General features: G+C 43.8%; 1 protein-coding gene across 7 annotated transcripts in view; it reads left to right on the top strand.

Annotated features, from left to right (window-relative positions):
* Positions 1 to 25,219, top strand: part of LOC119442642 (dmX-like protein 2) — a 150,166-nt gene that overhangs the window by 108,973 nt on the left and 15,974 nt on the right. For 4 of the 7 annotated variants that reach the window (XM_049662276.1, XM_049662275.1, XM_049662280.1 and 1 more), the window contains 12 exons: positions 261 to 475; positions 1,329 to 1,444; positions 1,971 to 2,246; positions 3,576 to 3,766; positions 4,584 to 4,866; positions 7,557 to 7,773; positions 11,262 to 11,385; positions 11,541 to 11,567; positions 12,293 to 12,313; positions 13,936 to 14,064; positions 17,832 to 17,956; positions 24,282 to 24,338. In XM_049662276.1, the coding sequence (XP_049518233.1) occupies positions 261 to 475; positions 1,329 to 1,444; positions 1,971 to 2,246; positions 3,576 to 3,766; positions 4,584 to 4,866; positions 7,557 to 7,773; positions 11,262 to 11,385; positions 11,541 to 11,567; positions 12,293 to 12,313; positions 13,936 to 14,064; positions 17,832 to 17,956; positions 24,282 to 24,338 (1,781 nt within the window). The remainder of the gene's footprint in view (positions 1 to 260; positions 476 to 1,328; positions 1,445 to 1,970; positions 2,247 to 3,575; positions 3,767 to 4,583; positions 4,867 to 7,556; positions 7,774 to 11,261; positions 11,386 to 11,540; positions 11,568 to 12,292; positions 12,314 to 13,935; positions 14,065 to 17,831; positions 17,957 to 24,281; positions 24,339 to 25,219) is intronic. The other 3 variants (XM_049662277.1, XM_049662279.1, XM_049662278.1) reach the window with 3 other exon arrangements.

Here is a 25,219-nt window from a genome sequence, read left to right as displayed (position 1 = left end):
TAAGTATGCCGACCTATGGTCCATGCACAGTTTTCTAAAATATTCTGCCTGTGTCAGTGGACTTCCGAAGAATAAGACTCTGTGGTTCTGAATAGAATAAAATAGTACAATGTCCTCAACCCTAAACGCCAACACAGGGTTCCAAGGTAATTTCTTGACTCTGCCAGAATAGTATAAAGGCTATCATTCGTGTGTCCCAGAATGAAAGAATGGTGTCCCAACTGTCCAGCTTCATGACACCTCATCTTATTTTCGCACAGCTGATGGCACATGACATCTTGCTGACGGTGATGGACTTAGAAGAGCCACCTGGCGCAGCCACAAGTGCTAGCACCTTCTCTCGGGTGTCAGTGTTGTGGGACCTGGGCACCTCCCTGTCCGCCTGCATCTACCAAGCGCTGTGTGACAGCGACAGCTTTGGACTCAAGGGTCAACAGGGTTCCAACAGGGGACTCGACGTTGAAGACTGCCTCAGGTGCCTGACAAAACTGATAATCCCTTGAGATTTTTGTTGCTGATCATCAGGTCACGTGATTCCTGACTATGGAGGCCACATACTGATGGTCGTAACAGAACAACGCATTTGCTTAGATTTAAATGCGTGCTAAGGAATATCCATGTGTTGCTTTGGGATATTGAGCCCCATCAAGTTGATCAATCACTGTGTACAACAGTGATATGGCAATTATACTACAGCCTAGTGATTTTAAGATGACCAAATCTGCGGACTGCTAGTGACATTATTATTTTTTTTTTTCGCTGAGCTTAAATGGGGATTTCTTTTGCTTATTGATAGTTCCCTGGTTAAAGGCAGTTCTACACATGTGTTTCGTGTTCAGGACCACGCTATGATTTCAATGCATTTCCCTTTTGTTTGTATGAGGCTTGGCTGCGTATGACTAAGCATTACAGGAGAACGGACTCTAAACTTTGTTTCATAGCTGGACTTCCCATTGTATTGAGGGTGCATAGTTGTGCCATATAGTGCAGCAGAAACTGCAGGATGAAGTATAGTAGTTTTGGGAGGACCCGATTTATTTCTTAGACTGTGCTGCACATGGGCAGTATGGAGGCACTAAGTAGTGGCAGGCATAATGAACACAAAGCAAGTTTCCAAGTGGCTACTCTACTAACATGTACATGCATTGCTCTGAAAATTTTTCATGTCTGAAAAGTCATACTTTCCAAAATTTTTGTAGTCTCATTCTATTTTTTTAGATATATAATCAACAATATGCTAGCTGCCTTTTCTTAGACACCAGATAAGAGCTATTTTAACTCACTAGTTCTTATTATGAAAGGTGTTTGCATGTGCACATGTGTTGCAGCCTCAGTGTGGTGTACCAGAACAGCCACCTCCTGGTAGGCCATGCCACCAGGCGACCTCGTTTGGGCAGCACCGACGAGCCCCTATCACCCACCACACAGCCCAGCAAGTGGCCAGGTAAGCATTGGGCCTGATCCCAGGAACTTGGACTCCCTGCAATGCAGATTGAGCATGTAGTTTTTATTCATTGTAAGCACACCATGAGCCTTGGTGATGGTTCAGTCTCTCCAGCAACACTGAGATCACGGTATCAGTCTTTAATCTGTTTCAGAAATGTGTACTCATATCAACTGGAGCAGCACATGTTAATTTTTGGCAGAAGACGTTCATGTAGTATGCTGTTTACTGTGATTGGTTGAGCACGCCGTTTGCGCATTTTTGCTCTGTACTGAACAAGTGAAAAGGGAGCAGTGTGTTTAAGTTTCACACCTTATTTAGGGATGCGAACATGCTGAGCACAACCAAATAAACTAGGTGTAACTTCGCACAATGTTACTTGGTGAATCAGCAGGCAGCCTAGGCAAGGCAATCTTTTGTTAAGTCGCAGCAAGCTAATGCAATTTAGCCTCTGAAACCAAGTAGTAATAATCTTTGGCATTCTTTCTCAAATCATCGGGCTCAAGTTTCGTATGTTTTGGACCAGGTGTGCAGTCTCTGCGGGCATTGATGGCTCGTGACAAAGATGAAGACGGGCCCCGGCTGCACACCTTGCTGTGCGAGTCCTTCGTGGCTGTCTACCTCAGCCAGCTGATCCACGCGCTGGCCTCCTGTGACTGCCATGTTCTCTACCGGCTTGTGGGCCAGCGCTTCAACCAGCGCGCATGGTCGATGCTGTTTGGTGGGGGAGCCAAAAAGCTGCTCCGCGTGTCTGCAGGTGGCTCTAGCGGAGCTGTCACACCTTCAGCAGCAGCTCCTGAAAGTGAGCCAGGAGTCTTGTTCTTTTATTTAGCCCTCCTGAATGCAAAAACCAGTAGACAATTCCTGTTAGCTGGTTTTCCCGCACCAATTAGCCTGACAGTTCAGGCCGATATCTCACTGGTAGCATTGTTGAAACTTAGAGATACATTCTGAAACCTTGGATGGTATGAAGAACAAAAGGAAGCAGGGATGGTGGTACCAGGCTAAATGCCAGCTGATGCCTTAGGGAACATTCACACCTGCTGTTGACAGAAATCACACAACTAATTGCAGCTGGCAACCAAGGAGTGACTCACGATAACCAGTGTTCACACCAGCAGGCTCAACTGCATGCCACTACACTGAAATGTCTTGCGGCTGGTGCCATTGTCTCTGCTCGCACCACAATCGCTACATAAAAATAACCATTCGCATATTCCAACATCCTGCTCCTGCAGTCGCTGATTGGTTCAGCAGCTTTAAAACTTCAGTCATGTAGCTTAAAAATGAAGCAGCAAGTGAATGATCACAGTCGCTTTTTGACCAAAGTGATCATTTTCCACCAACTTTCTCACATGGCCCATGTCACTCACCTGTGTTAATGCACCCTTATTTACGATTCCAGTCTGAGGTCTGCTATTTTGGTTAGGTCAGATGAGGTGTGGAGAAACGGAGTTGCAGATTTTGCGTTGTTGTATATTGAATAATATTTAAGGGGAATATCAGTTGAGCTCTAGCTGTAAAAGTCTTTACAAACTAAAGTCAATTGTAGAATAATCTTGAATTTCTTTAGTCATTGTGGAGGAGTTACCGGAATTTTTAAGCAATGATTTGGATCACACTCAAATTTTTCTGATCCAACTCTGATGGGGGAAAACACAATGCTTCGTGCTGGACCTTGGTTCAAGTTGTCACATGCATCCGACAAAAATGATGTGATGCACTTGAGAATTTCCAGTTGAATACATGCCCCTATGACAGAGCGACAGATTGAGCTAATCTGAAACACCCAGCAGAACACATGAATTTGCTCTAAATTGACCAATGGAAAACATTTTCTGCTTCGTAGTGAAAAAATGTGCTTCAGACTGACCAATGAAATACATTTTTTGAAAGAAGTAAAATGTCAAATGTACACCACTGTTCCAAGAACTTTTGCTGTCAGGTGCAACCTTTGATTTCTTGGTGAACAACCTCGTACCTTTAGAAAGTGCCTCCTTGTCCCTTGGAGTGCTCAAAATAAATGCATTGATAGCAGGCTATGGCTTCTGTGTCACAGTGTGGAAAAAAAAGACAATCATTCATTTTCAGTTTCTTATTATTGGCATTGTTTGTGCAATATTTTTTTCAGAGGAGGCAACAGCCACCGTGGAGACTGGTATTTTTGATGCCATCACCCGCCAACGTGTCAAATGGAACATGAAAATTCTACCTCAGCTGAAAAGTGAAGCTCCGCAAGCAAATGTCCGTGAGGACCGTCCTACCTACAGGGAAATTTTTGTGCCCCCGATCATGTCAATGATGTCCTGCTTTATGTCCAAGGTATGTTGTGGGTGTCTTCTTTGCTTTTCTAAATCTCTGTATCATGTCGGCCATTTCATAGTTTGGCAAATGCAACGCTTAGAATTTAAGTCTTAATTTATGAGAGAAAGGTCCAATTTTCAAGTTGTGTGGCATGCCACGGTATAAATGTTTATCCCCTTCAGGTGCGAATTAATTCTAGTTTTTAGTTTCACCGGATTTCTTCCATTTTTGGAATCGCGAGAAACGTGCAGCTGCAGAACAGATAAAGATTTTCAATTCTTCAGTGAGTTTTGTCAAGCTTACAGAATATGCACTCTATGCGAGAACTCTTTACGAGTTCTCGTAGATAAGAACATAAACTATTTCATGTCTAGCATACTTGGAAAGCACCTAATCTAGCCATAACATACTTGCACTAAGAGCATATGCCCAGTCGGCACGGTCTACCTTCCAACTTGCTTTAATAAAACACTTTGCACATATTTAAATTTGTAACACAGGTCCAATCAGGAGATTTTCAAGATGTATGCGACACATTTTAAGTAGGTATATCGTAATTTTAATGAGTGCTTTTGCTTTTGATACACTATTTTGGCGTGCACAATTGTGCACAAAGCACCTGAAGGGGTTGTTGTTTTTACTGCGGATATGAGACCGGAGAACAAGGCTTGATTGAATTTAGGTTCACATTAAAGAACCCCAGGTGGTCAAAATTAATCTGGAACCTTCCACTATGGCATCCCTCACTACCCACTGTTCTGCTTCAGGATGTTGAGCCCCACAGTTAATCTTTGGAATCACCAAGGTGTGAGCATAACTGCTCTTTTTCACCCAGCCTGCCCTGTCAGACCAGATGGCAGCAATTGACTACGACTCGGCAGCATCGCTTTCCAGTGATGAAGAAGATGCTGCAGGAGGTCACGATGAAGAGATCGATGAGGATGACGTGTTCAAGGATACAGGCACAACCGATCAGCAAAGACGGCCCTCCCAGGGGTCTCGCCTAGAGCAGCTGGATCCAGGCTCATATGCATGGGCTCTCATGCGCTATGCGGTTGTGAAGATGGCCAACCACAGCCTACGAGACTTCCTTTCTGTGGCTGGCATTGAGCTACAAGGTAGCAACTGCTTTCAACTACTCCCCGTAGCACACATATTGTGATAAAGGGCAAAGTGCAGACAGTGGAAAAGTTTGCTGCAAAAATTAGCTTCTTGCACATTGGCTAAATTGTGCAACTTGCACTCTATGCCCTGCTTGTTCTTTACTTGACTCTGACCCCTTGTGCTATCAGAGGCAAGGATCTGGGTACCATTGCAGTAGCGGCTGAGCTGCATGAGCTTGCTATTCAGCAGTGCAGTTATTGCTATTATTATGTTCATTGTTTGTGGTAAATTTGTTAGGCATCATTACAAACTATAATGAATGTTGTTCACAGGCTCGAAAACCTTAGATAGTGTAGTGGTGCAGTCCACTTTCATTGCAGTGGTGGTATCCATACTTTTGCTGCTTAGAGGGCATCTTTTGTCTGTCCTTTCTTTGGTGTGTGTGATATTAATGGTAAATAACATGTATAATAGGTGTCACGAAACACGCGAGTTCTATTTTTCACGCGCTCTATAAACCCTGGAATAATAATACAGTTAAGCCTCAATATAATGAAGTTGGTAAAATCAGCAATTTGCTTTGTTATATAGAAGTTTCGTTTGATTGAAATTAGACCTTTTATGCAAATAAGTACAGTCGCCGCTGGTTTTTTTTTTTTTTTTCTTTTACCGAGGGGGCTGCAAAGTTTTTCGAATTATTGGGTAATTGTAAAAAGCAAATTTGAATGAGGAAAAAAATTCATTTTGTTGAATGTGAGAGTCGCTGACGAAAGATAGGGTTTCATACCATGTCAGCTATATCTTCACATTGGCGGTACGAGGCAAAGCCAGCCATGTTTTCACGTCCACTCTGCTCCCACGGCTGAGTGTCACGCTATCGGGACAACGCTATCTTAAAAAGCATCAGCAGCAGGGAGCAAATGTTTCGTGTGCCTCTTGCTTGAACGCGTCTCTGAAACTAGAGATTACACAACCTCCAATACTAAAGGCGTGGGAACACAGCACACCTGATACCATGCCATCTCGGCACGTCCACTCTTTGCAAACATGACAGATTGCCTATAAAACAGGCCACACGGGCTGTGTATGCGCTCAGCTACGCTGGCAGCCATGCGCAGCCATGGCTGTGCTAGAAAAGGAGACGCAGACCAACCTGCTCCCCCCTCCCCCTCATGCATCCTTGATTGCGTTACCGTGAGCTCACTCCGCTCCCTCCCTTCCCCTTGCTCGCATGGGAAGACTAGGCTTATCAAGCCACCATGCCTCTCGTTTCACCCTCGCATGCTTTCGCTCGCACGCAAAGCATATAGCATGCAGGGCACAATAGGATCTTATCACACTTGAACTTTATACGGAACATGATGTTGCTCTGCTTCGGTGGTCGCTCGTGGCCTCAGAGGTGCATTCGCAAGCAGGCGCTTGTAATTCAAGCATTTGATCATCTGCGACCACGAAAGTTTCTATTTACTGTCTCAGTATTCGTTATATGCAGGTTCGGCACGAAAATTCGAAAAAGAAATGCCTACCGTATTTACTCGATTCTAACGTGCCCTCGATTGTAACGCGTACCCGCTTTCCGTGACCAATAGAGAGGAAAAAAAATCCTTTATTTCTTTGTCGAAGCACTCATCCCTAAGCACTAAAATTCTTCGTTGAAGCACTCATCCTTGGAATGTCACACCAGGTACTGGATGCGTAGACGCGTGTCGTTTCGCACAAGCGTGAGGCTTCGGAAACGAAGAGCGAGCGACACAATGGCGTCGTAGTGTCGTATAGTGTCACCTAGTGTCAGGTTAGTGAAGTGAAGCGCAGAGACTTGTGCAGTAACCAAAGATTGGTGCTGCCAGCACGTTGAAAAAAAAAGTTTTTTTTTACTGCGAGGCTCTAGCCTCGGAGTCGCTGTGAATTCGAGCGCGCCAAGCCCGACGCCGCCGCTTCGCATTTCCTCGTGGTGGAGAAGGTGCTTCTGGTTGCTTCTCGCGCAAAAATGACAAAATTTGGGGCGAAATCTCTAGGTTGTCGGCCAGGAAAATTCGTTATTTCGAGGGGTCTCCCGCTGCCACTTCGTTACGTAGAGGTCTCAAATACATGTGCTTCTATGGAGTAACGGCGGGGAATAGAAAAACTTCGTTATATCCAGGAATTCGTTATATGGAGCTTCGATATAAGCATGTTTAACTGTATTGAAATCATTATAAACACGCTTAGTTATATTGACGTTCCAAATACATGGTGGTCTATGGGCACAAACTTTTAAAAGGTTAAATACTTCGTTATATCGAGGTTTAACTGTAATAATAAAGGAAAAGTGTTCACAAAAGGATGGTTTATTTAATTTCATTCCCACATATAAAATTTACTGTGGGTTTCAACCGAATCATGATGCGTGCTTGAAAACAAGAAATCGAGGGAAGAAGACAACGTAGTACCACATACTGTTGGTTACTTGGTACCATATAACCAATGCCATAGCATTCAGTGCCCCCTCATACCGCACTAAATCCTTCTCGGAGCTTGATTTCACAATAATCGCAAATAGAATTGGCAAGCTTGTGCCACAGCTGGCATCATAGCTGGCATGCAATATGAGCAGCAGTATGTGCAAATGAGTCTTACTCAAGCTAGGCATAAAAAAAAAGTTTAGCACAGGTAAGACATGTTCGTGGCATTTTAAGTTCTAATGCGGACGTTTGCATTGTGGCAGAGCTCCCAGTGACAAGCCCCCTTCTGCACGCTTCCCTACGTGCTATGGACCACTGGTTGCGGCACCTGCGCGAGGCGCTGGAGGCCCATGGCAGTGCACCCCCCGGCCTGCTGCCGAACTCTCATGTCGAGGCTGCCGGCCAGGGTGCCGCACCTGTGCAGGGACCCCCCATCCTCAAGTACAAGGTGCTCCTAGAAGTGGACAACACACCCTTCAGGTGCGCAACCACACATCTGCACAAAGTGCTGAGTGCACTACCCACTGCAGCGGTGGCCCAGTGGCCATGACATTGTGGTGCTTGGTGTAAGGTTGGGGCGTAGCCTCCTTTATTATTTTTTCAATGCCTGTTCAGTGATGCCAAAACCAGGGTTTGCATAGAGAGCACCGCTTTCCCACTCGTTGACCACATTTCATGGGGTATGGTTAGAGTAATATAAATTTTTCAAGCGAAGCTTGTATTGCGTTACTGATTTTGGTGGCGGCGTAGTCACGCACAAAAGTGGGCCCCGATCCTGGTGATAGTGCAGAAAGGGTCCAAGCTCAATGGCACATACCCCTGTTATGTGGGCCGATCCTTGTGATAGTGCAGAAAGGGTCCAAGCTGAATGGCACATACCCCTGTGGGCTCGGGAACCTGTAGCGTGCCCTTGAACTACCCGTCGCACATAGGACCCAAGGAGGTAAAATCACCAGCCCTTCCCCTGTCGAGGAAATGGGAGTAAACGAAGCTTGTTGTCTGATTCTAGCATGCCGATTCTAGTGTGATGGCTTCCGAAGCCCAGGCGAAACGCCAGCGAAGAGCCACTGGACTTGAAGTTGCGGGAGCGCGATGTTGAGGCCAAACGTCAGCGAGCAGCCGCCAACCCTGAATTTAGGGCAAACGAAATGGAACGCCTGCGACAATGCCATCTTGCCCTCCAGAACCCAACAACGGTGGTGCACGCCTCGGCAACACTAGCCCCAACTTCCCCGGTGTGACGGTCAACTTTCAACGCGAGTTTCTCAACTGGAACTTTGGAGCCAGCTGCAGTGTGTGTGGCCGGTTGTGGTTCAAGCACAACGTGGTACTCGTCAGTGCAATTCGTTCCGAAGAACACCAAAGAAACACACGACAAGCTTCGCCATTTTCTCTACAAGGGGGAAGGGCTTGTGATTTTTTCTTTGATTGTCAAGCGAAAGGGAATGAGTGGCAGCAGTGCATAGTAAAAGTTGGTAACGCTATAGTTACAACAGGGCAGTTACAACAGGTATAAAATGTCTGAGAACATGGCGTTGCTGCAGGGAGCTTGCATGCATTGTGGAGCACAACTGGACAGGCATAAAAATACAGGATGTGATGGTCGTGGATTAGATTCCTGACTGCAGCAGCTGCATTTTGACGTGGGACAACATGCGTGTGGTCTTGCAAGTAGAGATATTTATTGCATAGTATAAAAACCATGGGTTGTCAAGATTAACTTCGATGTTATGAGAATGCTTTATTTCTCATTTGATCAGTTTGCTCAACGAAGAAGAAAGGCTGCTATTTGCAGCGTCCAGACTGCGGAGCATGTGTTGCAATCTAGCCATCTTGCATACAACACAATTGTAACTGGACACGGGCTCATAGTCGAACTTGCTTTGTATCGCAGCTCTCGTTCGTGCCGCAGGTTTAACTGTAGTCGTCGCTTGTATTGAAAGATAAAAGTTATGACATCAGTTTATTCCACCGACCACTGTGTCTTGTGAAAAAAACTGTAGCCGATGTTTGTTTCATTGGTGGAGGCGACAGCTCAGGCTGGACAGCCGGCACGCCATAAAACTGGCCAGCTGGCTCCCCACTGGTGCCGGTCGTTAATCCAATCATCGTGCACAGCAGACTGCAAGGCGGTGCCGCGTCATTGCATAGGATTAATTTTGCTTAACCTGTTTATTCATGCACTTTCCAGGGGCTTACTATCCGTTGGACCAACTTTGGTCACTGAGTATGTGGCGATGTGTATATATGTGCCAGTCTTCTCTTTCACACCAACCTGGGTCACTGTAGATGCAGGACTGGGTAGGTACCACTGTTCGAAGAAACTGACACTGACTTGGAGCACTGGGTGTGTGCCACTCAATCTGTGCTGGTTTCAATGAACCCCATTGATGCTAACTTGGGTCTCTGGGTATGTGCCAGTAGGTGTATGCCGCTCTTCAATGAATGTCTTTGATGCCAACTTGATTAGCTAGGTACGTACCACTGGGAATGTGCCACTCTAAAGTGACAAAGAATATCCCTTAAATTTCTCCGATGCTGAGCAGAATCGAACCCACGTCACAAGGGTTCCTCAAGGACAGCAACCCGACGCTTTAGCAGGCTACGCCACAATGCACTGGGTGTGTGCCACTTTACAGTGAACGTCTTTCACGCCAACGCTTTAGCGAGCTGTGCCATGAGTGCATTGGTTATGTGCCGCTCTTCAATGAACCTCTCACCAACTTGTGTCACTGAGTATGTGCCACTCAGTTTGCTGCAAGCGAGGGAACAATTCTCAGTGTTCGCAAGCACCGGTGCACCACACTTCTCGTCTCGGAGGCCATGCACGAACATCTCGGCAGTGCCACTAGATGGATACAGCTTGTCCGGAAAGAAGCGTGAGAGAGAAGCCTGGTTGCCGCATGATGCGTTTCTCAACGTTTGCACACACCGGCATGCCATGCATTTCAGAGGCCATGCGCAGGCTTCGCGGTGGTGGCGCTGCTAGATGGCGCAGAGTGTTCTTAGGGAAGCGCAAAAGAGGAATCCTGCTGTAGTACATGCCTCATACATAACTTGTTTCGACGGTGGCAGTACGTTGTGTCGCTACATTGATTCATTGCTAACGCATAACCATCGACAGTCATCATTATACGGGTACTGCCATAATTTTATTTATTTTAATTTGGATGTTTTCATCGTCTTTGAGATCGCTTTCAGATTAGACAGTGATATGTGAAGTTCTGCAATTTCACAACATATTGCAGCCCTAGTTTTAGGTAGAAAGGACTTTGGATATAACTGAACTTTCTCGTGGGATTATTACAGTTTATATTAATGAGTGTCATCTGTTGTAGTCTTTGGGCTGGATTATTCGATGAGGTGGACATTACTTGCATGAGAAATCAAAATGCATAAATAAAGAGTTGATTATGTTTCACTAATTAAGTTTTCAACTAATTACATTGTAGTACATATTGCAGTTCACAAATTGTAGCCAGTGAGATTGCAAGGCATGTCTACTTGGAACAAAATTTGAGGATGATACCAGTTTCGGAATATGCACTGTCAGATATTGCGGTATAAGTGCGCTGTTATTCCACTTAACTTTTTAAAGAAAACACTGTTTTATGCAGACGCACAAAAATAACTGGAACTCCACTGTATTTTATTGCACACTTTGGGAATGAGTATCTCAAAAGTAGTGTCATCCTGAGAATTCCTTTAAGTGGATATGCCTTCCTAACTTACCGGCTACAATTTGTAAATTGCAATATGAGCCATAAGGTAATGAACTGAAAACTTTGTTATTGAAATTTTGTTAAAATTTGATTATGCATTTAGATTTTTGGCATAACTAATGTTCTGTCACATGCAATTTTTAAAGATTTTTGGCAGTCTTTGCAAAAACACCTGGTATATCAACTGATGTACAGCTGATGTATAACTGAAGCTGACAAGTGAGAGTTTTCCTGGTCACTTTGCAGCCGAAGCAAGCACCCTGCAGCATACCCAGCTCGCAGGTTGTGGAACTACCTGGTGCGGCAAGAAGGTGTCCAGGACCTGTTCATTCGCTATCTCTTCTCCCACAAGGTGGCACCCCCGCTAGATGTGAGTACATGGAGTGGCAGCTACATTAACTGCTGTGCATAACTTAGAACAATGACAGCTTGTTATGAGTGAGCCTGTCAGCTTTCAACACAAAGGCTTTGCCTAATGCACGAGTTGAAGGCATTATTTTCTCTGCATTTGCTTCTTTTCTACAGACGCAAGCCCAAGCACAGGCAACAAAAGTGAGTAAACAGTGCATAGGGTATGCATAGGGTATGGGCATAGGTAAGAGTTGCACATATACAAATCTTGAGCTTGACCATTTGTTGAGGCTCACGGGAATACATGTGCTAACAGGCACGCACAGAATTTATATGCAAATGAGACACGCAGTACTACAAGCTTTTTCTAGAAACGCAGGGCTGTAATCTGTGCAACTAAGTGTGTCTGTGGTAACAGAAGCTATCAGTGTCATAGGAATATAAAGGGCCAAGTAGGACCTCTGTGCAGTGTGTTCAAGCAGCAAATTGTTGTTGGGCTTCTCCCATTAGCTTGTTCTCGCACTAATAACCGAGTACAAAACACTCGGAGTGTACAAGTAGTAGTCATTGGTTGTTTTATTTTATAGTAATGGTGCAGAGGAGAAAGCGAAAAAAAATTCTTGCTGACCACACTGTAACTGTCTAGCAATATGGCTAACACCTGAATGGCAACCTGCAGAGGAAACTGGAGACTAGGAGTGAAGGACAGTAAGTGAAGATAGAGGAGAGGATAGATAGCAGATAGTAATAATGTAGATAGAATCAGATAGAAGATAGGAATGATGTTATTAAGGAAACCCACGAGATTTTCTGCAGAACTTGGTTGAATAAAAGCAGGAATAGCTGTGAATGGTCCACATTGCTGAAGCACCGTGTTGAAAAGGCAAGTTGCTTTACCAGGCTTTATTTTGGTTGTCTCCACACAGGGCCAAACACAGCCACCAAAAGTAAGTGCAGCATGTGTGTGTGATGTTTGCAGTGCATTTGGAAAACAAATTTTTTCTTATAACTTGTCCACTGTTCTGCATAGGTACTATAAACCAACCCATTGGAATGCAAACAGCTGAGTGTGTGCCTCTTGCGCAGCCTAGCAAAAAGCAGAGGGTGTGAAGATGTACGACCAACTGTCACGTGTCACAAACACTCGTGACGCATCAGAGCTGATTGCACATCTTCGTGCCCTTTACTTTTCGCTAAGCTGTGCAAAAGCTGCACACATTGCTTTTTGCATTTCAACAGATTGGTATAGTACAGCTTTGAATATTTCTGCTGATGCAGTGTCTAATAGTGATACCTCTTATGCCCTGAAAGGTAATGTTTGCCGTCCTCATGAAGCTGTCCATATTGACAGCTTCAACCTGCCTCGCTCACCCAGTGGCTGTGGCATTCTGCCGCTGGGCACAAGGTCGCGCGGGGTTGAGTCTCAGCCGCTGTAGCAGTATTTTAAGGGGGTCAAAGTGAGAAAACATTTGTGTACTTAGATTTAGTGCATGTTAGAGAAACCCAAATGATAAAAATTAATCCGGAGCCCTCCACTACGGCATCTCTCATAGCCTGTGTGTTGCCTTGGGACGTTAAACCCCGACAATTTCAATTTTTCCTCAAAACCTTGAAGATAATCGTATCACCTTCTGTAGTTTTTTTTTTTTACATTCTGAGCATTATCAAGGGTGCAAAATGAAAAAGTGTAGAATTTTAAAAAGTTTGGAATACTTGAAAAAAATAATTCTTTTCTGAGAAATGGAAATTGGGTCAACCTTTAAACAGTTTTAGGTAGCCAATACATTTATAATCTTGGGAGGTGGAGAATAAGTAAACTGAAATGCAGGGACAATTAAAATGAGCACTAAACTTTACTCTTTGAATTTTTTTTCAAACTGTAGGTGGCGTTGGTACCTACCAATTTTTTGCACACCCTTACTGATTTACCAAGCCTCTGCTCCCAATAAGATTGGCCCACTTGCGATTCCAGAAGTGTCGTCTGGTAATGCAACTATAATTGCTGTCTTTGTTTAGTGTCCAATTCACACAAACAAAAACTGTTCTCTTGGCATTTAGGTAGAAGTTGAACCTCGATATAATGAAGTAAATTTAAAAATGTTCTCGCCAATATTTAAGCATGGAACAAATATATGTTTAAAAGATATTTATATAATGAAGGCATTTTCGTGTCAGATGCAGCTTTGTTATAATAAGGTTCGACTGTAATTGCACTTCGACATGTAAAACATAGCAAGGTGTTTATTGGTGATCCATTGCAGATGAAACGCTTTGGGCACTTCATCAGAAAAGCCTTAAACATGTTGCCTAGAACTCCACTGGGAATGTTTTCTTAATTTTTGCCCTCTCTTTTTGTCATTCTGATGCATGAAATACAAGTTTTTTTCATTTACATGATAATATTTGAGCCAGATATGGTTAAAGAATTGGCTCATTTCAGCAGCCAGTGTTGCAGTTGTGAACTGATTGCTATATCTTAATTTTGCAAATGGGACTTCAGTAGCCTCTGAAGCTGTGCTTTACAGCACTGTCTTTGTACTAGTATAATGAGTACTGGCTGGTCATACAGGAAGGAGGAGCAGCAACCACCACTCCGGGTGGCGAAGGGGATGACCGTTCCATTGATGGTGGGCTTCCAGACCCTGTCCGTATCATCCACAAGGACCAGGAAAGCATCTCAGCTTTCTGCATCAGTCAGGTGCCTATTGCAGTCATTGCTTTCACCTCCTGGTTCTCAGCTAAGGTCCAATGTGCTTTTAAAGTGAAGCATTCTCTGATTCTTCTGCCCATTATGCATTGACAGCTTTTTGTCTAAGTAAACCGGGCCGATCCCAGAGACGGTGTGATCAATAGAAGTGGCTTGGGTGGGTCGATCCTGATTTTGGTGCACAATGTGTGCTCCCAAGTGTTTTAATGTTATTTGTAATGTGGGCCAATCCTGGAGGTGGTCACAGCATCCACACGCTTCATAGAATTAACCAATAGAGCTAACCACAAGTTCAGGCAGTACTCATCTACCGGTGACTATCCAAGTATGCAAATAGCTGTAACGTAATTTTCTAATGGTTTCTGCCCAATCTTTTAGTTTAGCAACATGGAAACACTGCACTTACACTTTTATCCACTAACAACAGTAGGAGCTTAAAGACCTTGTCATCAATATAAGAAAGGTAAAGACTATTGACGCGCCCAGGATCTTCCGTGGTTGTTGCCTGCCTCGATTAGAGAAGTATTCAAAACCTGGCTGGGAACTCGTGTGGACTTCACCAAGCAATTCCATGATATGGTTAGGCACCGTTGTTGTAGTATAGTTTGCATTGTTATGCAGCTAAACCTCGATATAACTGACTTCAGTATAAAAAAATTCTCGATATACCGAAGTATTTCAATTTTTAAAACTTCTTGTCCAAAGAAGATCATGTATTTAAAACCTCAATATAATGGAGTGTGTTAATACATGATTTCAGTATAAGAAAATTTCACTACTGCCACGAAAGAATACCGAGACAATAAATGGAAACCTCCACGGACACAGATAGTCAAGTGGTTGAATTACAAGTGGCTGCTTGCGAATGCACCACTCAAATCACGCCCGACCGAGAGCAACCACTGAAGTGGAGCAGCGTCATGTTCCATATAAAGCGCAAGTGTGACAAGATCCTGTCGCATCGCCCCACGAGCTGTATGCTTTGTGTGCGACTAAAAGCATGCAAGGGTGAGCCGAGAAGGAGGGTAGCTCGATGAGCACCGTCTTCCCAAGCGAGCAAGGGGAAAGGCAGGAGCGGAGTGAGCTCACGTAATGCAACCAAGCGTGCGAGAGGGGAAGGGGGGAGGGGGGGAGGAGTGGGGGCAAGTTGGCACACGTCTTGTTTTCTAGCACGGCCGCGGCTGCACATTGCTGTCAGCGTAAGTTGAGTGCATACGCAGTCTGCGCGCCCTGCTTTAGAGGTAATCATCCGTGTGGGGAAAGGGTGGGTGTACCAAGATGGCAAGGCATCATGTGCGCTGTCTTCCTGTGCCTTTAATACTGGAGGTTGCATAATCTCAAGTTTCAGACTCATTGAAGTGGGAAGCAGATGAAGCATTCGCTCCCCCCTGCTGCTGCTTTTCATGATAGCATTGTCCCACTGCGGGCGACATTATCAGCTGCGGGGGTGAAGTAGACACAGAAGCGTGGCTGGCTTCTCTTCATAGCACCGTTGTAAAGATATAGCCGATACGACATGAAACTGTGTCTTCTGTCAGCGACTCTCGAATTCAACAAAGTGAATTTTTTTTCTCGGTGAAATTTGCTTTTTCCCATTACCCGATAATTCAGAAAATTTTGCGGCCCCTTCCGGATAAGAAACGTTTAACAAAACTGTACTTGCTTGCATAAAAGGTTGAATTTCAAAGTAACAAAAGTTCAATACTTTAACGAAGCAAATTGCCAATTTTACCAACTTCTTGTCCATAGAACACCATGTATTTAAAACCTCAATATAATAAAATTTTTCAGTACATCATTCTTGTCATCATTGCAAAGCCATGTTCCTCAACTTTGTGCCAATTCATTGAATGCATAACCAACCTGGTTTGCTGTGCATTCAGTGTGGTGTTATGATGTGTTAATATTGTTCTTGTGACATCATTACTTCCAACTGTTTAGTATTATACTAGCATGCGTGTTCAGCAGTTTATCGCTTGTTTCAATCGAAAGAACAAAACATAATTACTGTTGAACCTCAATATAATGAAGTTGGTAAAATTGGAAATTTGCTTCGTTATATCGAAATTTCGTTGCATTGAAATTTGACCTTTTATGCAAGTAAGTACAGTCACCGATAGATTCTTAGCAGAGATCTGTCTATTTTAGAAAACTGTCTTTTTTAGCAAGAGCTGGAACAATATTGCAACTGCATATTAACGCAATAGCGTTAAGGGCCCCGTGTTGCACAAAATCCGGTGTCGGCGTCGGTCTTGGCGTGCAGCGCATATGGCCAAGAAAATCATCCCAAACCACCGTAACCACACAGGCCCTCTGCGTGGTGCAGAGGCGCTGGTGAACTAATTAAATTTGTCAAAGTAAAATGCATCATAAATATCGTATAGTACGACTTAACCACAACCTACAGGTATGATAGCGTTAGATTGTAATTTTAAGGGGAGATGCTGGTCGAAAAACCACAATTTTTTCTGGAAAAAAAATTTCCTTTATGTTTTGTTGTTTTGTATTAAAAAATGAAAGCTGAGAATCAACTAGAAGTTAGCAAAAAATGCAAAAAGTACTCGCCTTGGTTCGTGAAAGTGTGAATTTACCCGAATTTTGCACACGCGGCACTTCGCTCTGCGGCGTTGCTTGCTCTTGAATTTTTGTGGGGATGTACGCCTAACCCTCTTCTCCCATAGCCCACATTAGCAGCGCCGCATTTTTTGCTGAAAATCTGAAAAGAAAATCATTTCCCCACCGAAGTCTAGCATCGCGACATGTTCTTTAAACTTTCAAACGTGTTTTTCCCAGTTCTTCATTTTGTAGCATTTTTAGAGCTTGTGCACTAAAATTTGTGTACTTTATGTAGTCTGATCATAAAGAAATTTGGCATGCTTATGCTTTAACATGTCCTGAATTCAAAGAAACAACTTTCAGAGCTTTCCACAAATATATTCAGTTATATATCATCTCAAAAAATTCTTCGTTGAGAATGGTAAAATTGAAACTCGGCGTTGGAATTTTTTTCTAGACTAAAACATGAATGTTGCACTATATTTATTTTTGCTTTATTGAATGCTACTGCTTATAGGGCGAAATATGAGCTATTTTTTAGTGTTTTCTTGTGCTCACTGTTATCGCCTAAGATTGCACAAAAATGCGTTGTTTTTACACATGCATGGTGTGCAAAACATTAACCAAATGAGCTATCAAAAAACTAAAAGCAGATTTGAAAAGAGTAGCGCAAACTCTGTAAATGGTGAAAGTTTCATTGAGCTGTCACAAATATTTAAAGAAAAGATTTTCCGAGTAGCATCTGCCCTTAATATACGAGAAAACATAATTCTGTTACACAGAAACTTAAATACAAACCCCTTTTCCAGCATTTCTACCACTTTATACAGCTGCACGCCCCAGTCAGTGTACCTTGCAAAAATGTTATCCAGATGGTGCTCGCCTCCTCGGCAGCCGCATGCGGAGGCGAAGTTGGAGAAAAATTAAAGCTGCAGTTGCCGGGAAGCCTGACAAACAGTCAGGGATCTTTGAATGCTATCGCATTCCACTATTAAAGGAGAAACTTAAGTGGCCTCCAAATTGTTTTTATATTGTAGTGACCAGCAAAGTAGCTGGTAGCAAGCTGGAGGCATACACCGGTCTAACCATGTTTAGTGTACATACTTTAGCATTTGTGCTAAACCTGCATTTCATTTGCTGAACCTGCTTGGTGCCAGGCCACATGCAGGTTCAGCCAATGAAATTTGTGGCCCTGTGCGCAGGTAAATGAGGGAATCCTGTCCCTGGCTACACCGAAAGAGTTGCAAGAGCTGGACATCTCTGCTCTTCTGGAGCCTGCACCATGGCTTGATGATGAGGCAGAATTTGATATTCTGGCCATGAACAGGTTGGTTTGGGCGACATTTTGCATCCCACATCATTTTGCTGCAGCGATCTGTGCTTTCTGTCAAAAGAATTATGAAAACTTCACCTGCTCCTCGTCCATTTTGTTTCCCACATCACCCCACCACCTGCTGGGAGTGTGGCGATGGATAAAAACAGCTCATTTGAACAAAAAGAAAACAGGAACAGAGCATAAAGATAAAATGCTGACTGGCAGATGCTTGACTAAAACCACTGTTTATCAAAGTTGAGGAATGTATTTGAAGTTAAATTAGACTATTTCAGAAATACTTTGCCGCAAAAAGTACTTCAATGCATTCAGCAGAAGCGGAGTTATTGGCAATCGGACATCGCGTTAGCAGTGCTTCCGTCCCTTCTTCAATGACTTGTATTGCGAAGACTACGGCAGAGCAGGGCGTGCCCACAATGCTACGCCTGCTGAATGTCACCGTGGCGCGAAGTTCAAATTTGTGTTTGGATGTTTATGTAGATGCCACTATTTGCCACTATTTCCGACTTTGGTGCCTACGATGTGGCAAATGCGGTTGTTTTCAGCGAGCTGCAGTCTGCTCAGCCCACGGACTCATTGCGACACCCCACGGCAGCTGCGGTGTTTACGCTACGTAGCAAACTGCAGCTACTTGCAACTGCTGTGCATATGCGCAGCGTTTGCTTTGTGCACGACAGGGCTTGAGTGCCCGCTCGCGTTCATATGGTCCAGTCTGGCCATGCTATGTGGTGCCTACTGGCTTTGTCTTGCACCAGCTTGACTGACAGATAGTAGCGACATCAAACTTGCGCATTTTGAAGCGCTATCAATAGCTCAATACGAAGCGAATTCTGCCAAGGCGTCTAACCAGGAGCATCCAGTAATGAGTGTGCGCTGGCAAGCGTGTATGAGGTCTGACCTTAAGTTTCACATAGTTCGAGGCTAGTTGAGTGTTTAAAAAGTCGAAATTGGCGAGACCCAATGGCTACGACGCCGATAAGCGGGTTGGTCAAAGTTTAATTTCTACACTGGCGGCTGGTACCAAGCGTGAGCAGACGATAGTCGGCTTCTCCCACAAGTTCGTAATTATTATTGAAATTCAAACGCAGATTTCCATTTACTTCAGCCTGTTTATTAAACTGCCTCAATAAATATACACAGTAACAGTAGGAAGAGGCGCACTGATCCAAACACCCTTCTTGATTGATGTCAGCTATTGCCAATAGCAGCCGCATATGGGAATCTGCTACATTACGAAATAAAGCGTCCAGAAAACAGTGAGGAGCAGGCCTCTGTTGAAAAGAGTGTTTGAGAAAAAGGTGACTTCGCACTCCACTTGAGAGCTCCATGCGCTCCCCACAACTGCAAAACTTGGCTGAGGTGTTCGTAGCAGCGTATGCTTATCCGCAGACTGTTTTTAGGGGCGAAGCTCCTTAGGGTGTGGGTCGTTCCCTCCTCTGTAGTAGTAGTTGTAGTAGTAGTAGTATGTAGCCACCTCTACTTTATGAATTGCTCAATAGATGGCGTTGTGTGTCCCTATATGTATGTATACGCATATATGCATATATATGTATATGTATAGTATAACCGGAAGCCGACTTCCGCTTCCGTTTCCACTTCCGGTTCCACTTCCGGTTCCGCTTGCGTTTCCACTTCCGATTCCGAAAGCCAGCTTCCGGCTTCCGGAGAACGCTTGCGGCGTTTTTCTCGTCCGTAGCTATGTGCGCTGCGGTGCACAAGGGCGTTCGTTCCCGACGCGCGTTCTCTTTCTCTCGTTCCCGACGCGCGCTCTCTTTCTTTCTTGTCCGTAGCTAGGGGCGCTGCGGTGCACAAGGACGTTCGTTCCCGACGCGCGCTCTCTTTCTCTCGTTCCCGACGCGCGCTCTCTTTCTTTCTTGTCCGTAGCTAGGGGCGCTGCGGTGCACAAGGACGTTCGTTCCCGACGCGCGCTCTCTTTATCTCTCGTCCGTAGCTGTGGTTTACCCGAATGATCTCCCGTAGCTTCGCCCCACTCATCATCATTCACCCCATGGATATGCTGTGATTTTTTTCACCAAGCCTGAGGGCTGGTTCAGGACTCCTTTAAGGACAATTTGAATTTTTGATATGAAATGTTACACAGCCAAACAAACATCTACACATGCACTGGTTACAAAAGGTTGGTGTCAGCATTTTGAGGCAAGGGGAAACATCAGGATTCATAAAATCATGCACCAAGATCACGGAGCACCCGTTACAAAAAAAAAAAAAAAAGTGCTCTAAAACAAAAGTTGCATTTCCATATAAGGTAATAAAATCCCTCTAACACACTGCTCCTGTATGCACCAATACACAGTCCTCAAGCACATTTTTTTAGCAATATGGACATGGCTCGTCCAGTTGCGTTACTTTCGAAAGTCCAGTGAATGGCCGCACACTTTGCATTGGCTTGGCATGGATCTTGATCTCTATTTTTCAGGAGACATTGAATTATGTTTTCCTATCACGGCCTGGCCTTTAAATCTAAATGTTACCCAGTGTCTATTCACATTGGAGGTTGATCCAGTGTGACCACATGCACAAGTTTTTCCTTGTTTGGTGATATTTGTTTCAGAAAGTGTATGTCCAGCATTGTTCCATAAACCTCTTTTGTCTCTCTCTTTCTGTTAATATTAAATCATGCGCCAACTCACCCAGTTATCTACTCTATCGTCCTGGTGACATTCATGTGATCAGTTCTCCCAAAATTTAAAGGTTATCTGCGTACATCCTCCTGGTTTTTGTTTCCCTTATCATTATATTCTGCAACATGAATATCTCATTCTACTATGTTAACTTGGCTATTGGCCAGTGGCAAAGTGTGCTTAAGTATACTGTGCACTCCCCAATGTTGTTTACAGTTGGAAATTTTTTTGCATTTTAATTGTTGAAAAGACAATTGATTGCTATTAATTAGTTCACTGGCTACAAAATAGAATATACTACTTCCATCACCCAGAATGATTAGTGATGCTGTAGTAATCTTAAATCTGCACAATGCACTGCTTTCATGTGAAGCACTTTCTGCGTGTCTGCTTGATTCGACCATAAGTGAGCTAAATGGACTGTTGGAAAAGGAACGCAGGACGGTGCCTATACTCATGACCTTTTGTTAGGAAAACACTCAAGAATGTGTACACAGCGCTAGATTTGCACTGTAGTTTCCATTTGTATGTGTCGATTTTTGCATTTTTGTCATGATCAGGTCATCACACGTGAGTAATGCATACAGTTAAATCTTTATATTATGAACATGGATATATAAAGTTATTAGATGTAACAAAGTACAGTAGATTCCCATTAAGAAGAACCGAGTTAAGCTGAATTTTCGGATATGTAGGACAAGGTGTGAACATTTGCTTGGCTCATCAACATAATGCAACCCCACCACAGTAGCTTAGTGGCTATGACATCGCACTGCTTAGCTTTAAGTCACAGTTCGATTCCAGCCCTGGTGGCTGCATTATGGTCAGGGTGAAATGCAAGAACACTTGTGTACCTAAATTTAGGGGCACATTAACCCTTTAAGTGCCACTACCGAGATAACTCGTGAAACCACCCACGCGCACCCCCTGCTACTCCCGAGTATACTCGTGTTGCTTTTTAAAATCACTCCCTGCCACTCCCGAGACAACTAGTGCAAAAAAAGAAAAAAAATTGCATTCATTTCTCGCCGTCTATGGAGAGGTCACCTAAACACATAGAACTTGTAAATTAAATTTTAGACAACAGACGGAGCGCATGTGTTTACACCCGCGTCGCTTCGTCTCGGCAGAGCGCAGCAGCCATGGCGAGTCAGCGTGCCACGTGCGTCCACGCTTTGACGGACGAAGATATTCAAGAACTGCTGATGAATATCTTTATGTGTCCTGTGGAGTATCATGGTGCATTACTAGCATGAAATTTCCGCTGAACCAACATGAAAAAAATACCTGGCAGGGGGTGAGGAGCAGTCAGTAAAAAACCCGGCATTGAAAGGGTTAAAGAACCCCTGGCGGTTAAAATTAATCAGGAGTACCCCACTACGTACGCCATCCCCCTTAATCGCATCATGGTTGTGGCATGTAAAACTCCAGAATTATTATTACTAACACATTGTGAAAAAACAAAAATCAGCTTAGCACAAACTGCAAGAACTTCATTAAGCAGAAATTTCACAGCCACCATATACACGTGCTACTTGGCTCAGTGAGAAACCCATATTGGTAGACTTGGAGGAGGCGACTGCACACAAGAAGCAAATGGTGCTTCTGTTGACATAAACAACTATGCCAACACTGACGATGTTGTGGGGAACTTCAGGGCTGATGCTAAAGAAACAAGAATTGAGGTCTTAGAGCTGCAGCTGATGTTTGTTGGTTACAGTGAGTACAAGGAGCCACATGAACCAGTGCTGTTCACACATGGTGTGCAGATAACAGCCTGAATACTTACATGCATTTTGTAAAATATCAGCATTTGTGACAGCGCACATGTTTGCACAGTGCCATCAAGCAACAAATACTCAATAGCTTAGACAAGAGTGCACAAAGCAGTAATTTTTATCACACAAATCTAATATGTTTCTTTTTTACATCTGCCTTTTGGTATTGATGCTGTTTCATTTATTTTGTGTCATGAATATTTGGGTGCACCAGGAATACAGTCGTATCTTGATATAATGAACACGGATCTAACAGATTATTGGATATAAGTTCTTATAACAAAGTAAGTCTGAAATCTTTCTCACCAATATCAGCATGTGATGAATACATGCTTATAAATAATATTGCATATAATGAAGGTATTTTCATGTCAGCTGCGACTTTGTTATAACGAGGTGCAACTGTAGCACATTTTTATTTTTGTGGATAAATTCAGTTAAAACAATTTCTTGGTAAGAGAAGCAGATTTTCATGGCCCTTCTGTTTTGTCATTGAGGGGTGTTATTCCAAGGGGCAGTGTTGTCCTAGGTACACTCATGGAAGGCAAGGAAAAGCCTTATGTTTGAGGCCAGCTTGTAAATACACAAGCTGGCCTCGAACAAGGGTCCCGAAAAGACTGAGGAGCAGGCTTCTGTTGAAGAGAAAGAGCGTTTGAGAAAAAGGTGACTTTTGCGCTCTGCTTGTGAGCTCTGCGCGCCGCACATGACTGCAAGATTTGGCTGAGATGTTCACAGCAGCGTATGCTTATCCGCGGACTGTGTTTTTTCACCAAGCCCGAGGGGTGGTTGAGGACCCCTTTAAGCGCCGACAAAACAGACACTGCCGCTAAAGGGGTCACTATTGGGGTAACCATTGGGCTCAGGTGCGTGCATGCTGAATGGTCAAGTTTGAATTATCCCATCACAGTTGAATTAGCCCACAGAAATGCATAGGCACCGGCTGGGACCTTTAGTCTGGATCAGATTAATCGAAAAATCAAATTAACCGGAGTCGAATTAAGGAAGTCTACTGTACACAGTTAGCTCGGCACATCACAGTGTGTAATGCGGTAGCAAAAATTTCAAATACTCAGCAAGAGCAACTTGAAACAGCATATTATGGACTTGCATGAGTGTTTTGACCAATGGCTTGGCTTGCCAATGTGCAACCATTGTGCTGATTATTTATGATCACATTGATGGCACAATTGCATATTACAGATGATGCAAAGCCACATGTAATTAAGCATTTTTATGTACCACATATTGGCATGGCAAGCCACGGAAAGGCCATCAAAATCAACAGGAGGCCCTTTGCTGCACCGTCGGAGGCATCCTATATGTTGCATTTCTGTCACATAGACTCGATCGTGATTTTTTGGGGGGTGGGGCGGGTAGCAATATGAGTGTGTACAATTAAATAAATATTAGATATATTAAAGGTGGCATTTGTGTGTTGGATGAAAGTTCATTTTAACAAGGTTTGACTGTATATTATCCTGTGCTCTCTTAACAAATAGTTCTGATTTTCATTGTCATACTGTGTTCCTCCTTATACTAGTATTCCATTAGCTGGCCATGCTGAGATAAAAGCCACACCAAGCTCAACTAGCCTGATTAGTATACATATTGCTAGTCTAACTGCACCTTCCGGTCATCCTTCCTTCATACATTGTATTTTCTTTGTTCTGCACAGTTCTGGTTTACGTCATTCTCTTGCACTTGTATGTAAACACATGTGACGTGTAGACGTGAGTGATATTATTGCAACGTTCTTGCTCATGTGATAGGGCAGAGGGAAGCTTTCACAATTTTCAGCCAGATCTACAAGTAACTAAATTCTAATGCAAAAGTTTCGACGCCACCACACTTGGGATTTACGACCCATTTTTCTGCACCTCCTGTACCATTTGTTTGCAGATGGAAAGTGAGCTGTCGTTCCACTTACACTTTCAAGCACAAACGACCGCAGAAACTGTGAGATCTGTGCACATTCCTGCACAAAGTGGGCACACTGTCTCCATGCTTTCTCACACATATCTCAAACACCGGGCGATGCATGGTGAATGTTGGTGCTGGTACGGTTGGTGCCGGTAGCAGACCTTGGGCTTGTGGACTGTTGTATGCATTTGCATTCCATCGCACTTTAGTTTCTTATGCAATGCCATGATATTACTTACACTGTTGATCTAACTTGTGCACATCTAGGTTCATAAATTAATGCTAAATTTGTCAGTTCGGATATGTTTCAGTGGCGTTTGTACACTGCTTGTAATGCATTAGTGGACTTCTGGTTAATTCTTGCACTTTTCTCTTTCCTTAACCTCTAAAAACTGCGTATTTGCACGGAGATAACACTAGTTTTGTTTTTGTTTTGTTTTTTGTTCTTAAGAATAACCAGCCTGAGAAAGTGCTTCACATTTATATGATAAAGCATGCTTTGAACATAATGCGAGATTTTCATTCTCCAAGCTCGGCTACTGTTCTGCAAAGGTTTGCAGGAAAGCCACTGTCTCTATGTAGTATGTGCAAGAATGCCAATGATGAGATCGCCACCCAGAATAACAGAGATCATTTGGGTCAATGGCGCAAATGAGTCTGAGGGCTGGCCATGTGGAGGAGCCCTGTACAGTGAGAAATCTTAGAGGGGCTTTCAGTCCTCACTTACAGATGTGTGTCGATATTGCGTCATTGCACAAACATAGTTGCTCTGGCATGTGCACACGTGTGGCCCCTTGGTGCAATGCTTTGCAATACTGTTGGAACATTTTAGCATAGTGCGATTAGCTGTGCGTGCCAGCACGGGGCCACTTGTGCAGGCCCCATCCCAAGCCCATGGATGCACCTGCATTATGCAG

The sequence above is a fragment of the Dermacentor silvarum genome, chromosome 2 (assembly GCF_013339745.2).
Source record: "Dermacentor silvarum isolate Dsil-2018 chromosome 2, BIME_Dsil_1.4, whole genome shotgun sequence".
In the NCBI taxonomy this organism is placed as follows: Eukaryota; Metazoa; Arthropoda; class Arachnida; order Ixodida; family Ixodidae; genus Dermacentor; species Dermacentor silvarum.
This window is presented reverse-complemented; position numbering and strand designations above follow the sequence as displayed.